Consider the following 18,967-nt stretch of genomic DNA (forward strand, 5'->3'; position numbering starts at 1 on the left):
ACTAGTCTGCATAATAACTGGCCGGGACAGTGATACTTATTTACGTACATTCATGTGAACTGTGACTTAGGTGTTAGGCCATAATTTGTGCCCATGATAGGGGAGAACTAAGGCGGGAAGGGTTGTCATGGGTGCCCAGAAGCAAAGCGCCTGCAGCCGTGGAGCCTGTAACTTCAAGCAGCAGCTGTTGGTGATTGACTGCAGCGCTCACTTGATGCAACAAGCTCAACGAGCGATGGCAGTCTGGGGACTTGGCCATTTAAGGGTTTCACTAATGTAACTGAAGGGTAACACCCTATGTAATGAGGGGTCCCAATTGGCCTGTCCCACTCCTAAGCCTCCCACCATTTACACGTGTCATCATTATATTCATAGATCAGGATAGGAAAGCTGATAATCTCTACTGAACTCCCTCTGGATTAGAAAGCCCCGTGGAGGGCGACGTACCTGTAACATAAAGCCCCGCGGAGGGCGACGTACCTATAACATAAAGCCCCGCAGAGGGCGACGTACTTGTAACATAAAGCCCCGCGGAGGATGACGTACCTGTAACATAAAGCCTCGCGGAGGACGACGTACCTGTAACATAAAGCCCCGCGGAGGATGACGTACCTGTAACATAAAGCCCCGCGGAGGACGACGTACCTGTAACATAAAGCCCCGCGGAGGGCGACGTACTTGTAACAAAGCCCCGTGGAGGACGACGTACCTGTAACATAAAGCCCCGCGGGGGGCGACGTACCTATAACATAAAGCCCCGCAGAGGGCGACGTACCTGTAACATAAAGCCCCGCGGAGGGCGACGTACCTATAACATAAAGCCCCGCAGAGGGCGACGTACTTGTAACAAAGCCCCGCGGAGGGCGACGTACCTGTAACATAAAGACCCGCGGAGGGCGACATACCTGTAACATAAAGCCCCACAGAGGGCAACGTACCTGTAACATATACTCCAGCTGGTATATACATAAGCCGAGCTCAGCCATACTGGGCTTAAAGAGCTCTCGTAACCGGTACTCCTGCATCAGCCGGACAAACACACAGAAGGCTTCCTCCTCCGGCATCTAATGGAGCAGAGAGCAATGGGCATAGTGTAAGAACGGCCATATAATAAAGGTGACGGCCATACAAGACAGATGTGGAGGAAGCGGCTCACCTGCATGAGAAGAAGGCCCACAATGAAAGCGCTGCCCTGACAGTAGCCCACCTCTCGGTCTATCAGCGAGTATGCCTGGGGGGAGAGAGAAGAAGCTCTGTATAATGTAAGGAGGACTGTGGCTCCATCCATCCTCCATGGAACTGACGGAGACACGCCTCCTCCTGGTTAATGATGATGCCGCCTCGGCTATCTCTGTCAGTCCCGTAGACAATGATTGAAGCGGCAGCAGTTATGCAAGACCAAAATCCACAGCTAGGAGGAATGGGGGGCTCTAGTGATTGGTGGGGGACAAGAGGGGAGTCAGCTATCCTGCGGACACATGATGAATGCGATTGGTAGGCACCAAGTAGGAGGATTGATAAGACTGATTACGACATGTCAAAAGTTTTAAATCAAAAGGGTGTGGAAAACTTTAAAAGGGTTTATTCAGAACTATATTTTTTTACTACGAGTCAAAAAACTAACAGGCAGCTAGCTACTAACTCCCCGCCTGTTCTATGCGGCGCCGACTCAGAGCAGTCATCGTCCACTCCTTCCGAGGATTCAGCTGCTCCTCATCATCAGTGCTGCTCTGTTGACGGGGTGTGACTGTCGACATCATGCTGATTGAGAGCCAGCGTCCTGCAGTTAGGTAGCGGGGAGCCAACTGTCAATCAGCATGATGTCGGCAATGATGCCCTGTCAACAGAGCAAAGCGGAGAGGAAGCCACTGCTCTGTCGACATGATATCAGAAGAAGCAGCAGTCGCCGGCAAGAGCGGTCTGTGACAGCTCTGTGCCAACAGAGATCGGCGCTGGGCACAACAGGCAGGTAGTTAGCGACTACCTGCCCGTTAATTTTTAGGCTCACAGTAACAAATTAATATAGTCCTAGATAACCCCTTTAACATTATTTTTATTATTCAGACCCAAATTGAAAGTACCAAGGAACGATGATTATTATGTTCTGAGGACTCTCCGGACTTTGACGTATAATAAAGCAGGGAAGGGGTTAAAAAATAGCACAAGATTATACTCCCCTTGTCCTCGCCAGTCCGGTGGCCGCAGCTCTACCTGGTCTTCACGACAGGTCCTTAGCCTCTCAGCACTGAGTGTCAGAGATGTGAGGCCTCCTCAGACCTGGACGACCTTTTAGCCTCTTCCCTGATTTCCTAGGCTTCTGTAGAGTCCTCAACATTTCAACACTTCAATTTTGGGTTGAATCAGTTTTTCTTGCTGATTCAGATGAATCAAACCTATGAGTGGCACGAGGCCTAGTCATCTCTGTGCTGAAGGACCTAAGCACAGACCATAGCTTTCAGGAGAGGTGGTATGACAGGTGAGGGGTGAGTCTTGGCCGCAGGAGTAGAATCTTTGAAACTCCCTTACCAGCGGTCAAAAGAAATCCAGCAAACAAGTCACAAAAGATTTGGACCTTACCAAATCCTAATTCTTGGGGAATCCAACTGGTTGCGAATCAATTCACTCATCTCAGATAGGGGCCCTCTAATAAACCTACACTTGGCACCCGGGGGCGGAGATCTTTAGGGTCTGTGCACGTGTTGTGTTTTTGACGTGGTTTTTTTTCAATGCATTTTTGCAGCCAAAAACGCCGCAGCATTTAACTGTCCCAGCAGAGTGAATGAGGTTTCTGAAGTCTTGTGCACACGCTGCTTGTTTTTTCCTTGCAGATTTTGAAGCAGTTGCCAGCTTTTTCTTAGCGTTTTGCACTCATTCCAATGACTTGGAAAAATTGCGGCAAACTTACGCTGCGTTTTTCCTGCCAATACTTTAGCATTTGTCGGCACAAATGCTTAACGGGTGCACGTACCCTAAATGGGTCCTTACACCACCTGTGCCGCTCTCCGGTCAGAGATGAAGGGGCACAGTGCTCAAATGGAGGTCCTGCTCCTACTTGTAAGTGATCAGTGGAGGCACCAAGACCCTCAACGATCAAAATGTCTCGTGCGCCAAGAGTTTTTAACATGTACCCTTTTACATGGTGACTTTCATTCAAGTGCATTGTTTCATTCATTCATTCATTCATTCATTCATTCATTCATTCATGCCTTTATGATTACGTAATCCTCCCATATTGTCTTTTTCTTTACCTTCATGACATTGAACAGTCCCTCCTGCCCCAGGCTGTCCTGACCCCTGAAGAAGTCGTGCTCGGGGTAGGTACGAGCGATGTCCCTCCGGATCAGCTTCTCACAGGGCGAGGACATCTTTAGAAGATCGGAGTATTGCTTTCCCACTGGCATGTCTGTTGCGTTGCACAACATCTGCCACACTATGGCGCGAAAGTGGTGAGGGATCCCCTTCCGTATGAGCTCCTGCAGGACACACGAGGAAGCAGATGGCAAACGGGAGATGTCTTTAAGAAGTGCAAGTACTACAGCTGTAGAGAGGAAAGTGACGCTAACAACATGTGCCGGCATCTAAGAGGCAAGTGCGCTGAGATGGCATAGGGAGACTTATCAGCCAGGCAAGGGTCCAAGCAAAAAGCTATTAGCCATTTTCCGTGAAGACCAAAACGTCACCCTAGCACCACCTACTTTGGGTAGGTACCCTGTAAGCAGGGCTCTGGAGTCGGAGCCCATTTTGGTGGAGTCGGTGTCATGGAAATTGAGGAGTCGGAGTCGGAGGTTTGGCTTTCCGACTCCACAGCTCTGTCAGGGCTGTGGAGTCGGAGTCCATTTGGGTGGAGTTGGAGTCATGGAAACTGAAGAGTCGGAGGAGTCAATATTGATCCTACTCTGAGTACTGCCATAGGACTTTTCGAAATTCAGCCAAACCAAAGTCTTCTCTAAAAAAAAGGAGACAGCCTCCCTCTGCTGCAGCTGTACCCAGGTTCTTGCCTCCGGTCGGTGCACAGAAGGAGCAACACTTGGCTTGAAAGTCTCTTTATGCCATCTTAGCAACCTCCTCAAGAAAAATTTTGCCCCGTAGACCTCTGCCGCAGGCCTCTCACCCAGGAAAGTAGTAACCTACTTTGCTCAGGTGCGGGACAAGAACCCAGAAACATTTGGCTACAGATGGAGGTCTTTTCCTTTTGGCTAAGGTTTCTTAAAGGTAAACGGTCAGCAAGTTGAACCCACCCCACTCCTTTTAACCATTTATATGCTCATGTAGGTCACTGAAAGCTAAATGCCCCGCTACGTTATTCCGAACACGTCCTAGATTTAAAAAATATGTCAAAGAGGCATCAGGTGCTTTGTCCCGCCCAGGGCACCTAACGAAAGTCTGCCTCCGCGGGTCATTTACACCCTTAGAGCCTGCTTTCTTATGCTGGTGGCTGGCTGACCCACTGACGCAGCAGACATCACACCCGCTCACATCACTCCTGCACTGTAAGGTGCCCTTCTGGGGGCACTGGCTTCATCGTGCTGCTCGTCGGTGCTGTAGACCCAGAAAAATACCACATGGCAAATGCCATAAGCAAAATAAAAAAAAAAAAATTGACCAGCACCTCCGGCTATAGAAAATAATGTTAAAAAAATAAGGTACTTAGGGCACAAATTAGTCAATTTGTGAGAGACCGTTAGTCGCGACAAGACTTCCCCCTGTGATGGGACCCTAACCTTACACGCCTCTCCCTGGCTGAAAGCCTATAAATTCATCCCACCCAGAGGAACACACAGCAAAGTGGAAGGTGTCAATGCTTTTAATGACCTATACAGTGGTTTGTGAAAGTATTCACCCCCCTTGCCTTTTTACCTATTTTGTGACATTACAACCTGTGTTTAAATATTTTTGTAAGCTCATCTCATCACCCAAAGAACACAATCCCCACAGTGAAACACGGTGGCAGCAACATGTTGTGGGGATCTTTTTTGGCAGCAGGGTCAGGGAAAATTGTCCGAGTTGAGGGGAAAATGGATGGTGCAAAATACAGGGATATTTTTGAGCAAAACCTGTTTAAATTCTGTCAGTGATTTGAGACTGGGACAGAGGTTCACCTTCCAACAAGACAATGACCCAAGGCATACTGCTAAAGCAACATTCTAGTGGTTTGAGGGAAACATGGAAATGTTTTGGAGCTGCCTAACCAAAGCCCCGACCTGAATCCAACTGAGAATCTGTGGTCAGACTTGAAGATTACTATTCATCAGAGGAAACATCTAACTTGAAGCAGTTGGAGCAGTTTTGCTTTTAGGAATGGGCAAAAATCACAGTGGCAAGATGTGGAAAGCTCATAGAGACTTATCCAAAGCGACTTGCAGCTGTATAAAAAGAGGCTCTACAAAGTACTGACTTTAGGGGGGTGAATAGTTTTGCACGCAGAAGTTTTCAGTTACTTTGTACTATATGTTGTTTGCTTCACAATAAACAGAAAAACAAACGTTCACAGTTTTAGGCATGTTCTTTACATCAACTGATGCAAACCCTCCAAAAAACTGTGAAATTCCAGGTTGTGACTTGGGAAAACATGAAAAATGCCAAGGGGGTGAATTTCAAAAGCCACTGTAGATGGACTTAACTTGCTGACAGATTTTATTTAAAGGGAATCTGTAAGATATTTTTTACTATTTAATCTAAAAGCAGAACGAGGTAGCGGCTGAGACGCTGATTCCAGGGATGTGTCACTTTCTCAGCAACCTGTGGTAGTTTCAGTATTATCAATGATTTATTAGAAGGAGATTATCACTGCAGGACTAGGTGTCCTGTACAAAGCAGTCCAGCTAAACTGTGTAACTCCGCCCCCACCACTCATTGGCTACTTGCTGAGAATGGACTCAGGAAGCTGCCAATCAGTGGTGTGGGTGGGGCTATACACAGCTCAACATTTTTAGCACTGCTACAGCTACAGCAGAGAAAACAGGGATTCTATCAAAACTACACCAAGCAGCCCAGTAAGTGATACATCATTGGAATCAGGGTTTCTGTCCCTACAATATGCTGCTATCAGATTACATAACAAAACCCGCTGTCAGATTCCCTTTACAAGGTTGACGCAGACTAATAAGACGGCTTCCTCCAGTAGGTGGCATTAGAGAACCAGCTTTATTCCTCCAGCTAATCTGCATAACTGGCATCTTACAAACATGCCAACTCTGAGATAATTAGCAAGTGACAGCAATGTCACTAGATAATTACAAGAGTGTACAGAAGCATGTGAAGGTATTGCAGGCAGAGCAGCTGTCACATGTGGGGAGCAGAGCCTGCGCTGCCAGCACCAGCAGAGGTAACCATTAACACAGGAAGCAGCAGATAGGATTTCAGCTGATGAAGTGCATGTCCGTCTGCTCAGTAATAGGACAATCAGTGTTAATGATTGCCAGCAGTGTAATACATGGTCCTGTAATGTAATATACCCGAATAACAGCACATAATGGAACTTTTTCCCTCTAGAGGCCGGTAACCTGACCTCGCGTGGTCATACATAAGCTCGTCTTCGTCATCTCTGCCTCTCACTGACCTTCAGAAGCTTCTCCTTCCTCCTGGTCCATTCCTCCCAGTGAGTGACAATGCGTCCCCAAAGCTCCCAGCTGTCCTGATCCAGAGGTGGTGGCCCCGGGGAGGTGACACTGGTTCTGCAGGATCCGGAAACGCTGCGTAGGGATTTGGAGTCTGCTTCCAGGAGCCTGAGATAGGAAGACCATACACATCAGACAAAGGCAAAGAAATGCTCCGACCATACTTTGTGCTATGCCTAGGGCAAACAGGGATATGGTAAGGAGCACCGTGCACTTGCGGTGTCATGATCGGGATCATGGACCAGAAATATGGCAATAGATAAGTGTCATAGAAAATATCAAGATCCATAACACCGCTCCAGTGAGGGGGCATTCACCCCCCTCCTCACTCACACAGAATTGCAGTTGGAGAAAGAATTTACAATCTAAAAATCTTCTTTTGGTAACAGGACCCCATGTTTAACATGGGAAGAGAGTAAATTACGAACGTCTGAGAGGTTAGGAAACTACTCAAAACTCCCTTTTAAGTGGAGGATCTCTGCAGTACCAACCAGAATGTATATTGTGAGGAAGACTGAAATTTATAGATTGGAGAGGAAGAGAAGCAGGAAATCTAACAACGTTACACAGAAATTTTGTTCTATTTCCTCTGAAGGAAACATTAACAGCTAAACACTGGGGTACCGGTGGAAAGTTATGAATATTGGGGTTTGTATCACTCCTATATTTGAGATATAGATTTTCGGCATCATAGCAAGGGTACGGACGTGACGCACTCACTCACTTCATCATGGGTTCGCTAGAATCCCTCCAATTAAATAACCGCCTGATAGATGATGCGAACCGAATCGTGTTTGGTCTCTGGGCAACGGTAAAATCATGATAAAAAAATATGTCCATAATTTATCCCGCATGTGACCCCAGGGGCGAAAATATCTTGAAAATTGGAAATCTCATAATCTTCTGAAACTGAAGCCACATGCCAGGACCAGCCCTGTTATGAGTTATCAAGGGGAGGTGTGCGGGTGTAACTTAGGTATTGATCAAAGGAGAAGGTGAGTTATGATCTGTGTTCCTGCAGAGAGACACATATCAGTGTATGCATGATTCCTGTTCACTGCACGTTTCCAACTAAAGTGCTCTCCTTCGCTAGCTGAGCATCTCTGTGGCCAGCGTAGAAAGTTTCTTATGTTTTATTCTTTTATTTTATGAAATTGTATATTCTGTATTGTTTTGTTCCCATGGAATATGTATATTTTTTATAAACACTGCGTATCATTTTCAATTAAAAATAAAATGTAATAGGTCTGTTCCTTTTGTTCTGTAAACCACAATCCTGAAAGCCATGCGCTACCAGAAACTAGGCGTCCGATTGGCCTGTAAAAAACGATTGGTGGTGGCAGCGAGTAGTTCTTTGGTTAACGTGGAGTTAGCAGTGACCGTACTGGGGTATATATATATATATGTATATATTCCATGTGTTGGAATAGGAGGTGTATATACCAAACGCTCACTATTAGTTCTCCAATAATTGGCCTATTAGTGGTTGGCCAAACGTGCAATTGTCCTGATGATAGGGGGTAGCAGAGGGCTGTTTGCGACAAAAAGGTAACAGAGGGATGGTTTAGCGTGACTCCCTTGGCTGTGACCTTTGACAATTGGTGGCAGGGGTGGGACCAGCATGACCCCTCCGCTGTCAACTTTGAAAATAATGGCAATCACGTTTCTTAAGGCGGTTATAACTTGATGATCACTGAGGGGAATCCGGGTGTTGGGATCCCCAGTGACTCCTGGTGCAGGGCTCTAAAGTACTCCATTTGAATAAAGCTATGGCTACATATTCATGGCCACTACATGAGGAACTGCAGAACCTCTTTGCAAGTGGTGGAACAGCCATTAATGTCTTATCACCTATCCCACCATCTTGTTAAGATTGGACGTCTCATGAAGGCAACCTCTTCTTAAAGGCTTTTTCATCAGGAGCACGCCGCTCCCCTGCCTCCCAGCTTCTTGCACTCTTGAAGATTGACATTTCCAGTTAGCACCATGGTCGCAAACTACATTCTTTCCAATCGTTCCATAGGAGGCAGCTTTCCCTCTATAGCATCAGAGCAGAAGTGGACGGACCCATGATGATGGGAGTTGTATGTATTCAGCACCCACTGTGTACATCGTGTGTAGAATAAAAAATTATTTTAAAAAATGGCGTGGGCTGCAGCATAATTTTCATAACCAGCTGAGGGAAAGCCGACCGATGAATAATCTGGGAAAAGAGGAGACAATATTGCAAAAGGTTCCCAGGCTATTACCGTACATTTCCCACGGTGCTAGCGTTGATTTCATGAAAGTTACACCAGTTCATCGGCCAGCTCACACTGAACTGAGCGTGGGAACAGATGGCAGTGACTGGCGGTAACCTCTATGACGTTACCGCCCATCATTGAAGCTGCGCCCCAAGTTCAGCTCAGTGTGTCCTGGATTCATAGCTGAGCAGTCGCATCATGCCACCGCTCAGTCATGCGATCTAGATGTAACAGAGATCGACTTCTTCGTGGGTCAAATGGATTGTCGTCAGGCAGGTGAGGAATATGGTGTTTTATCATTTTAATTTTTACAGTAATAAATGGGAAATAGAGGGTGGGGTGTGTATATTTCATATAAATGAGTCTGTGTCTTTCATTTCTGGCTGTGTATTTTTTACAATATGACTATGGGGTTACTAATGGAAGATTCTTATACACGCCTCTACATTACTAACCCCTGGGCTTGATGTCAGCGGCCATAAAACAGCTGACATCAACCACAAACCTATTGCCCACCAGGGCAAGTGGGAAGAGCGAGGCTAAGCGGCAGATTTTGCGCATCGTATGAAAGCGCCATTTCTGTGGAGTTTGAGGGCTGATGTTGGTAGCCTAGGAGAGGGCGCAATATCCCTGGCCCCTTCCTAGACTATTAATATCAGTACATAGATGTCCGTTTAGCCTTTGCTGGTTAGAAATTATAGGGGGATCCCAATTTATTTTTTTTCTGGGGGCTCCTGTAAACTAACCAGTAATTGCGAAGAATACAGCAGGGAACCTTTTGGGATATTGTCATCTCTTCCCAGGTTTGTAGCATCAGCCCCCAACCATGGGTTGGGTAGACCACGCCATTTAAAATATTATATATATATATATATATATATATATATATATATATATATATATATATATATATATATATATATATATATATATATATATATATATATATTTTAAACACAATGTACTCTGCGTGTGCTGAATACAACCCCCATTATTGTCGCCTGGTCGCACTGATCTTAGGGAGACCAGGCGACAATGATGAGAGCGGCCTTCAGCACCCTGCGCCTGGGAACAGCGCAAACTGTACAGCTTTTCCCAGGCTCCGGTACGTGTCACACAGACGGCACACGGATGCCACATGTATGTAACATTCGGACAGCTCTGGTACTAGTTTTTCCAGTCCCGAAAATATCCAGATGTGTCAAAGCAGTTCACTCGTTGCTTCGCAAACCAGCCATTTCTGTTACAGTGCAGAGGTGGCCGGTAACCTTGGCAAGTGGAATTAACCTATTTAGGAGACCAGCATCTTCGGTTTGGTAATTGAGTATATCCTGCCGTCTTGTTGTGCCATTTCCATTCCATGTATTACATATACGGCTTGTGGATTTCTATCCCCCACTCTGCCTTGTACATGGTAATGAATGCTAGATTTAATTAGTGTGAATTAAATCGGAAAAGAAGCCAGTCTGCGCTATTCACCCGGCACCGTGCGTCTGAAAGAGGCCATTGTACGGAGGATGAAAGCCGCCTGGCTCCACTATCTATGCTGCATTGTCCCGCGGTGAGAATTGCAGCTGACTTTCCCAGACACGCAGCAATGGAGGGTTTTTTCAGTGCCAGGGATCTCGGCACATTTTAATGAGCTCTGTGCAGAAATGATCAAACATATCACTCATACCAGCTAGGGGCGAGCTCAGAGTGTGCCAGCTTCATGCCACATGGGCAATTCCTACCGCAATGTAACATCCTGCAGAACGTTCACCCGCTTCTCAATCTTAGTTGCTGACCTATGATATGTGTAATCGATACACACAGACGGTGCGGGTGACACTGGTATCGATAAGGGTTTATTCTTTAATCCATATGCAAATAAGGCTGAAGTGCTCTGGGCGTGACCGGAGCACTTCCCAAGTCTTTGCCTCCCCAGCTCTAGTGTAGCGTAGAGTCAAGCTACATGGGGGACCCTCACCTCTCCCCTCAGCTTGAGTTGGCTGAGTGATAGGCTGGAAACACATTGCAAGACCACTTAAAGGGTTTTTCCACCTTTTTTTTGCATTTGGGGCTAAAAAAAAAAATCATTTTTTCATTAAAAGCATTGCACCATTTGGCATTTACAGGCTCTTTATTTCCCGGCACAGTCAATTTTGATGTAATTTGTAGTCATGAAATAGATGAGAGAAGCTCAGAAACAGAAAGATAAAGAGAGTTTAAAAAAACCCTCCCGTCATAGCTCGCTGACTGACAGATTCCCAGTTAACTCATTCTGCAGCCAGCAATAGACAGTGCAGCACAGAGGCTACAGAAAGCAAACCGAGAAACATTTTTAAGGAAACCCATTTGCAAAAATGCTTTTTTTTTTAGCCCCAATTACCGTACATGTAAGACAAATAATTGTCCCCAAAGATGGACAACCCCTTTAAGTTGTTATTATTATCTGAATAAGGATAGGCTATAACTTGGTGATTGTTGGGGGTCCAAATGGGTAGGACTCCGACCGATCCCGATAATGGGGCTCTGCGGAGCCTTGTCTATGTGGTAGGACACATGTCCATCCACCGCTCCATTCATTGTCTACGGGACTGCCGTAGATAGGCGAGTACAGCTTTTTCCGGCTAGTGGTCCCACCAATCAATGAGTTAGGTGTTAATTTCTACCCTTTAAAAAAAAATCACCTAAAAATCGACAGCGTTTGTCCACAAAGTCTTTTCCTCTCTTCGGGTCTTCGTTTTTCCTTGCCCATGTTCACGATTCATGACTGCTCTGTCTCCATCTTTGTAAATCGGGATGACAGATGACGTTACTTGCGTGGATGGATTTTTACCTTTTAGAATGGACGTATGTATGATTTTATTCTGTACAATATACTGTACATTCAACGCGTTTCAGGACCATGTATCAGGGTTGTGGAGTTGGAGTAGGAGCCCATTTTGGCGGAGTCAGAGTTGGAGTCGGTGTCATGGAAATTGGTGGGTTGGAGGTTTGGCTTACCGACTCCACAGCCCTGCCATAAATCACCACATCAGCATCATTGCAGCGATGTCGTTGCGGACTCACCTCACCTTGACTGTAGCAATCACGTGACATGACAATCAGGAATCGCTGATCGGCTGCAGCTCATCAATATTCCATCAATGTAGAGGTCAGCAGCTGCCGACTGGCTGCAGCGCTCTCGATTTTGATATTTCAGATGTAGACCACCCCTTTAAGCGCAGACCTGGCCAGTCCTATATTACATGGTGGCCATGTAGTACTACATTTCCCCTACAGTGGATGATGTCCAATCTGATCCTCAGTATGAACATCAGTCAGACCAGGGGCTACTTCTACAGAAAACATTGAGCCAAATCATCACTTTCCTATTTTTTTCTGTATATCAAATTATTTTTTTTTAAAAAGGGATCATGGGGTTCATGATTTTTTTTTCGCAAAAATAAAAATGGTCTTTATTTTTGTCTTTAACCTTTCCTTAGTGCAAGAATATAATTTCTTTAGGCAAAAAGAGCTGTGTTGCTCCTGCTTTCTGTGAGGTAAAACATGTTTTTAAACAGGCAGGGAAATGTTTTACCTCACAGAAAGCAGCAGCTGCAATCCCATGCTGTCCTGTCTGTATACTCTTTTCCTCCTTATCCTACCCAGGAGCTGTGGTACGATCAGACCATGTTACTGTACAGTCAGACACGGCCATTACACAGCACACAGCAGGGGCACATTTATAAGATTATCTCAGCACAGGAACATTTATTTTTAAACACATCCAATTGTCGAACTTATTATTATTCCAAGATCTATTGATTAAAATGTACTTTGTTTGTGGGAAAACCCCTTTAATTACTTACGGTATTTATTTGAGATTTTAAGGATGGGGGGGCTCTTTAAAACGTCACCTCACTTCACATTGTTCCTTTCTTAAACAGGAGAATAAAAAAAGCTGAGATCAAGCTAACAGCTGACATATTGATTTCCACCCAATAAAAAGTGTTGCTCAGTAACGGAGATACATCAGATGATGCATAAAGACGACGACTCCGGCTGCATCATTGATTTCTCATAATCCCTCCGCTGTAAAGTATTCAGTTTCTTTTATTTTTTTAAAGCAAGAAAATCAATGGACCTCTTTTATCAAAAAAATAACACTAGATTTGTTGCCCATAACATCCAATCACAGTGCAGCTTTCATGTTAACAAAGCAGTTTAAGAAATTAAAGCTGAGCTCTGATTGGTCGCTATGGACAATGAGGAGAGTAATTCTCTTAGTGATCATTGGGGCGATCAACTGATTACACCAAGTCCCACTATCTATGCACAGAATTTTATTTTGCTTATTCATTTGTTCCCCAACTTAAGAAACTTTCTGAATGGTCCATATTGCAGCAGAAAAGTCTGGAAGTCCTTTATCTAGCCAAGAGACCTGCAAAACAAGACACAGTAAGGGCTCCTGACAGTTCCCTCTTCTCCTTTATTTCAGTGTCAGATAAAGCAGCAGGGAGAAATAAGAGAATATACACAGATCTCCAAAATGTGGACATGGAAGAAAGCATGTATAGTCTCTGGGAGGGCAGAGAACACGAGCCGTAGACAAGGAGGAAAGCATATCAAGGTGGAGGATAGAAGCCGTGCTGATATAGGAGCTAATGAAGACGTCATCCTCCCCCCGGGGGCATACAGATCTGACACCCAGAGAAAATATGAAACTCAGAACAGTCTGCATATCAGGTAAAGATGGAAGAATCAAACTTACTGGATTTTTATAAACTAAAGGCAACCACATGTGTCATATCAGAGGTGTCCTTCACTGACATAAATGGCCTTACGCACACTATACGTGCTAACATTATACGCCGTGTACCTGTTCTGCTCCTCCAGTTTGCTGAGCAGCTCCAGTTCATCCGGACTGAGGTTCTCAGAGTCTGAGGGCGAGATGCTCACCGCCGCCGACAGGGACGAATCATCGGGACTGAGAGCCGGGCTGGCCATGTCTGCGAGATGGAGGGGGGCCAGAGTGCTCATCTGAAACGAGAAAACGGGGAACAGAACTGAGCATGTGGAGGGCACCACGGGTGTAGGAACGGCTTACCTTCATTTACACCATACCAAGACTACACGGGAAGGGCACAATGGAGCGATCATCGTTTACAACCAATCAGCTCACTGCTTTCATTTCCCAAAGGTCCTCTTCCCAAAGGTCCTCTAGATTATGAAAGCTCACTTTTGATTGGTTTCCATGGACAACTACACATTCCCCCCCTTCCCATGCACTTCTACTATATAATTGTCTAAGGGTCACTTCCGTCTTTCTGTCGGTCTGTCTTTCTGTCACAGATATTCATTGGTCGCAGCCTCTGTCTGTCATGGAAATCCAAGTCGCTGATTGGTCGTGGCTGTTTTGCCGCAACCAATCAGCGACGGGCACAGTCCGGCGGCAAAACGGCCGCTCCTTCCTCCCCGCAGTCAGTGCCCGCACCGTACTCCCCTCCAGTCAGCCCTCACACAGGGTTAATGCCAGCGTTAATGGACCACGGTGTAACACACTCCATTAATGCAGCTATTAACCCTGTGTGAGCAAGTTTTTACTATTGATGCTACGTATGCAGCATCAATAGTAAAAAGATCTAATGTTACAAATAATAATAATAAAAAAAAAACGTTATTCTAACCCTCCATCGTTGCGTTCTCTCCTCGGCAGTGCAAGCGGCAGGTTCCGGTGCCAAGGATGCTATGCGAGAAGGACCTGCCATGTGACCGCGACGTCATCACAGGTCCTGCGCTCATACCAACCCTGGGACCGGAAGCTGCCGCGTGTAATGCACACAGGTGCCAGGACTACAAGGGGCCCCTCGGAAGGTATATGTTTATTTTTTATTTTAAGTCTTTTTTAATCTGTTACATACGTGACTGGGCAATATACTACGTGGCTGGGCAATATACTACGTGGCTGGGCAATATACTACGTGACTGGAGAATATACTACGTGGCTGGGCAATATACTACGTGGCTGGAGAATATACTACGTGGCTGGGCAATATACTACGTGGCTGGGCAATATACTACGTGGCTGGGCAATATACTACGTGGCTGGGCAATATACTACGTGGCTGGGCAATATACTACGTGGCTGGCCAATATACTACGTGGCTGGCCAATATACTACGTGGCTGGCCAATATACTACGTGACTGGCCAATATACTACGTGACTGGCCAATATACTACGTGACTGGCCAATATACTACGTGACTGGCCAATATACTACGTGACTGGCCAATATACTACGTGACTGGCCAATATACTACGTGACTGGCCAATATACTACGTGACTGGCCAATATACTACGTGACTGGCCAATATACTACGTGACTGGCCAATATACTACGTGACTGGCCAATATACTACGTGGCTGTGCAATATACTACGTGGCTTGGCAATATACTACGTGACTGGGCAATATACTACGTGGCTGGGCAATATACTACGTGGCTGGGCAATATACTACGTGACTGGGCAATATACTACGTGACTGGCCAATATACTGCGTGGCTGGCCAATATACTACGTGACTGGCCAATATACTACGTGACTGGCCAATATACTACGTGACTGGCCAATATACTACGTGACTGGCCAATATACTACGTGACTGGCCAATATACTACGTGACTGGCCAATATACTACGTGACTGGCCAATATACTACGTGACTGGGCAATATACTACGTGGCTGTGCAATATACTACGTGGCTTGGCAATATACTACGTGACTGGGCAATATACTACGTGGCTGGGCAATATACTACGTGGCTGGGCAATATACTACGTGGCTTGGCAATATACTACGTGACTGGGCAATATACTACGTGGCTGGGCAATATACTACGTGGCTGGGCAATATACTACGTGACTGGGCAATATACTACGTGACTGGCCAATATACTGCGTGGCTGGCCAATATACTACGTGACTGGCCAATATACTACGTGACTGGCCAATATACTACGTGACTGGCCAATATACTACGTGACTGGCCAATATACTACGTGACTGGCCAATATACTACGTGACTGGCCAATATACTACGTGACTGGGCAATATACTACGTGGCTGTGCAATATACTACGTGGCTTGGCAATATACTACGTGACTGGGCAATATACTACGTGGCTGGGCAATATACTACGTGGCTGGGCAATATACTACGTGACTGGGCAATATACTGCGTGGCTGGGCAATATACTGTGTGACTGGGCAATATACTGCGTGACTGGGCAATATACTACGTCGCTGGGCAATATACTACGTCGCTGGGCAATATACTACGTCGCTGGGCAATATACTACGTGGACATGCATATTCTAGAATATCCGATGCGTTAGTATCGGGCCACCATCTAGTGTTTTGATAAATCTCCAAAATCCATAAATCCCACTAATAAAGAGCACTTTATGACCTCCTCAGGATCACCATGAACCTGCAGTGAAGGGAGTCTTCTGGTTTCGGAACAACCTTTGTTCCCTGGCTGTAGGGAACAATAGGGGCTTCATCAGAGAGAACAGATCTCCAGGGAGTACAGGGATTGGGCAGGTGAGGAATTGGGGTACAGTTATTTTCTCAAATGAAGCCCTCTTCATACTATTTAGGACATCAGGAAGAATGAATGTCCGGAGGAGAAAAGGTGAGTGCCACCATGAGTCCTGTGTCTTCCTACAGTAAAGCATCCTGACAGCATTCATATGTGGGGGCTTTTCACACATGGAGGGGGCTCACTGAAAATTTTGCCAGGAACAAAGAATGGGATCTAAACCTCCTCCAAGACCAGCTTCTCCCAACCATCCAGGACCAATATGGTGATGAACAATGCTTTCTCCAGAAAGATGGAGTCCACGTCACAAGATAGAAGTGACAACTATGTGGCTCGGTGAGCAAAACATTGACATTTTGGATCCCTGGCCAGGTGATTCCACAGATCTCAATCCCATTGAGAACCTGTGGTTGATCCTCAAAAAGCTGGAGGACGTTCTTGCGGTTTTTCACTTAACCATTATGGTCTATGGAGCTGTTCACATGTCCGTGTTTTTTTGTGGGCCAAATGACTGTGAAAATGATGTGATGTACGGCCTGGGACCCTGATCTCAGCAATGTATCACTTACTGGGCTGCTTGCTGCAGTTTTGATAACATCACTGTTCTATCTGCTGCAGATCTTCTAGTCCTCTCAATAGTGAGCTCTGTATAATCCCGCCCACACCACTGATTGGACAGTGTACACAGAAAGCTGCCATAGGCAGAAAGCAGCCAATCAGTGTTGGGGGCGGGGTTATGCAGAGCTCAGCATTCAGAGGACTAGCAGAGCTGCAGGTTAGCTAGTCTTCTCTACTGATAATCTCTTGCGGATTAAATAATCTTTTAATCAAAACTACTGTAAGCAGCCCAGTAAGTGATACATTGCTGGAATCGGGGTTTTGGCCCTCACGTTATGCTGCTCTCAGATTAGGTAGGTTTTCAATGACGACACCTGCTTTTGTCAAGGTGATAGGTCCTGTTTATTATAGGCACACACGTTTTAGGCAGAGGTGCAGAACCCTGGAGGTATACAGTAAGGGCGCAGTCAGACGGCCATATTACTCGCGTAAAGATAACACCGCAATGCTTGGACTGGCCGTCGGCTCTCCTCACCTGAGTGTGACAGCTGCATAGAAATACATGCCGTCCCGCTCAGGTGAGGAGAGCCGACAGCCAGTCCGAGCATTGCGATGTGATCCTCGCATGAGTAATATGGCCGTCTAATTGAGCAGGAGTCCGGTGTGCCCCGGGGAAGTGGCAGCCATATAAAAAAATCACTTTCACTGGAGCCGGTTTTTCTTCTTCTGACGGATTACGAAAGCTGGTGTGAAATTCCAGTACCTGCTGGTCCTGAGGCAGGATGTGAGGCACCGTCATCGCCTGTCCTGTTGGACTGGTTCACACGCGGTCATGTTTTGTGTGGATAGCCTGAAATAGCTTAGCACCCTGAACTATGTCACACTGCAGACTACAGGGGAAAAAGGACACCGTGCACAATATGTTCTTATTAAAGGGGTTGCCTCGTCTTAAATACGAGAAACCTAGAAAATGTGCAATTTTCCTCTTCATTCTGATGGATTTTTAATTTTTATTCTTTATAGCTGGTTGCCAAAGTTACTAGCCATCTCCGAGGTGGCGGATTCCTAGGCAAGGAGAGCTCTGCAGCTGGCCGGATTGCTGGATCCAGTCGGTGTCCTTGGGCTTCTTCAACGCGGCCTCTGCAGACCCCCGGCTCAGCCATGCGGTGGAGCTGAACTGCCAATCTTCAGGAGTGCGCTGCCCCTCACCATGGGGAGCAGGAAGTCACGAGACAGAGGAACGGCGCGCGCTCCTGAAGATAACAACTTGGGAGAATATCCCTTTAAATGGGGGACTAAGGGTGACGCAGACAACTGTAAAAGGTGGTCTCAGGGATTTTAAGGCACTTTTCCAAGATAAAATAAAGGGATACCTACTAGTGATGACTAGTGCCTATGCTCCGATGGTTTTCGCCAGTCTGTCAGTGGTAACCAGTCACATGACTGCTACAGCCAATTACAGGCCTCGGCAAAGAAGCTTGGGTGCATGGCATGTGGTGGCTGAGGCCGGTGATTGACTGCAGTGGTCATGTGTATGACGGATGGGATTGTCAGCACTGCAGGACTGGTGGAGAAAACTAGAGCAGACGAGACGCAGTGACCATTCTGGAGGTTTCCTTATTTTAGAACATTGCCTATAAGTAAAAATTCCTTTAAGTGTATACGTCATGAGCTTCCAATAGGCATTATAGCCTACGGGTGATGGACGCCACAATGAATCGTCCATCACGCCCTCCGTTTATTGCACCGTACACATGAAAGGGAATATCATAGCGGGTCCACCTCCCCAAACTGTATTTTTCCATATGCAAATGAAGCTAAAGTGCTCTGGTCGTGATTGTAGCACTTCCCAAACCTCTGCCTCCCTGGCTCTATTCCTTGACTGACAAGGGGAAGGTCGCGCTGCTGGATTCCCTTTAAATCGCAGCCTTAGTCATGTGCGTAGAACAAATTAGATTGATTTTTCATCTAAAATATGA

The 18,967-nt window shown here is 46.1% G+C and overlaps 1 protein-coding gene across 7 annotated transcripts in view; it reads right to left on the bottom strand.

Annotated features, from left to right (window-relative positions):
* The window catches only part of EVI5L (ecotropic viral integration site 5 like), a 72,889-nt gene that overhangs the window by 41,673 nt on the left and 12,249 nt on the right, over positions 1-18,967 (bottom strand). For all 7 annotated transcript variants that reach the window (XM_069766811.1, XM_069766807.1, XM_069766806.1 and 4 more), the window contains 5 exons: positions 13,707-13,867; positions 6,560-6,725; positions 3,249-3,473; positions 1,157-1,231; positions 939-1,064 (listed from right to left, as the gene is read on the bottom strand). In XM_069766811.1, the coding sequence (XP_069622912.1) occupies positions 939-1,064; positions 1,157-1,231; positions 3,249-3,473; positions 6,560-6,725; positions 13,707-13,867 (753 nt within the window). The remainder of the gene's footprint in view (positions 1-938; positions 1,065-1,156; positions 1,232-3,248; positions 3,474-6,559; positions 6,726-13,706; positions 13,868-18,967) is intronic.

Source organism: Ranitomeya imitator, chromosome 4, assembly GCF_032444005.1.
Source record: "Ranitomeya imitator isolate aRanImi1 chromosome 4, aRanImi1.pri, whole genome shotgun sequence".
In the NCBI taxonomy this organism is placed as follows: domain Eukaryota; kingdom Metazoa; phylum Chordata; class Amphibia; order Anura; family Dendrobatidae; genus Ranitomeya; species Ranitomeya imitator.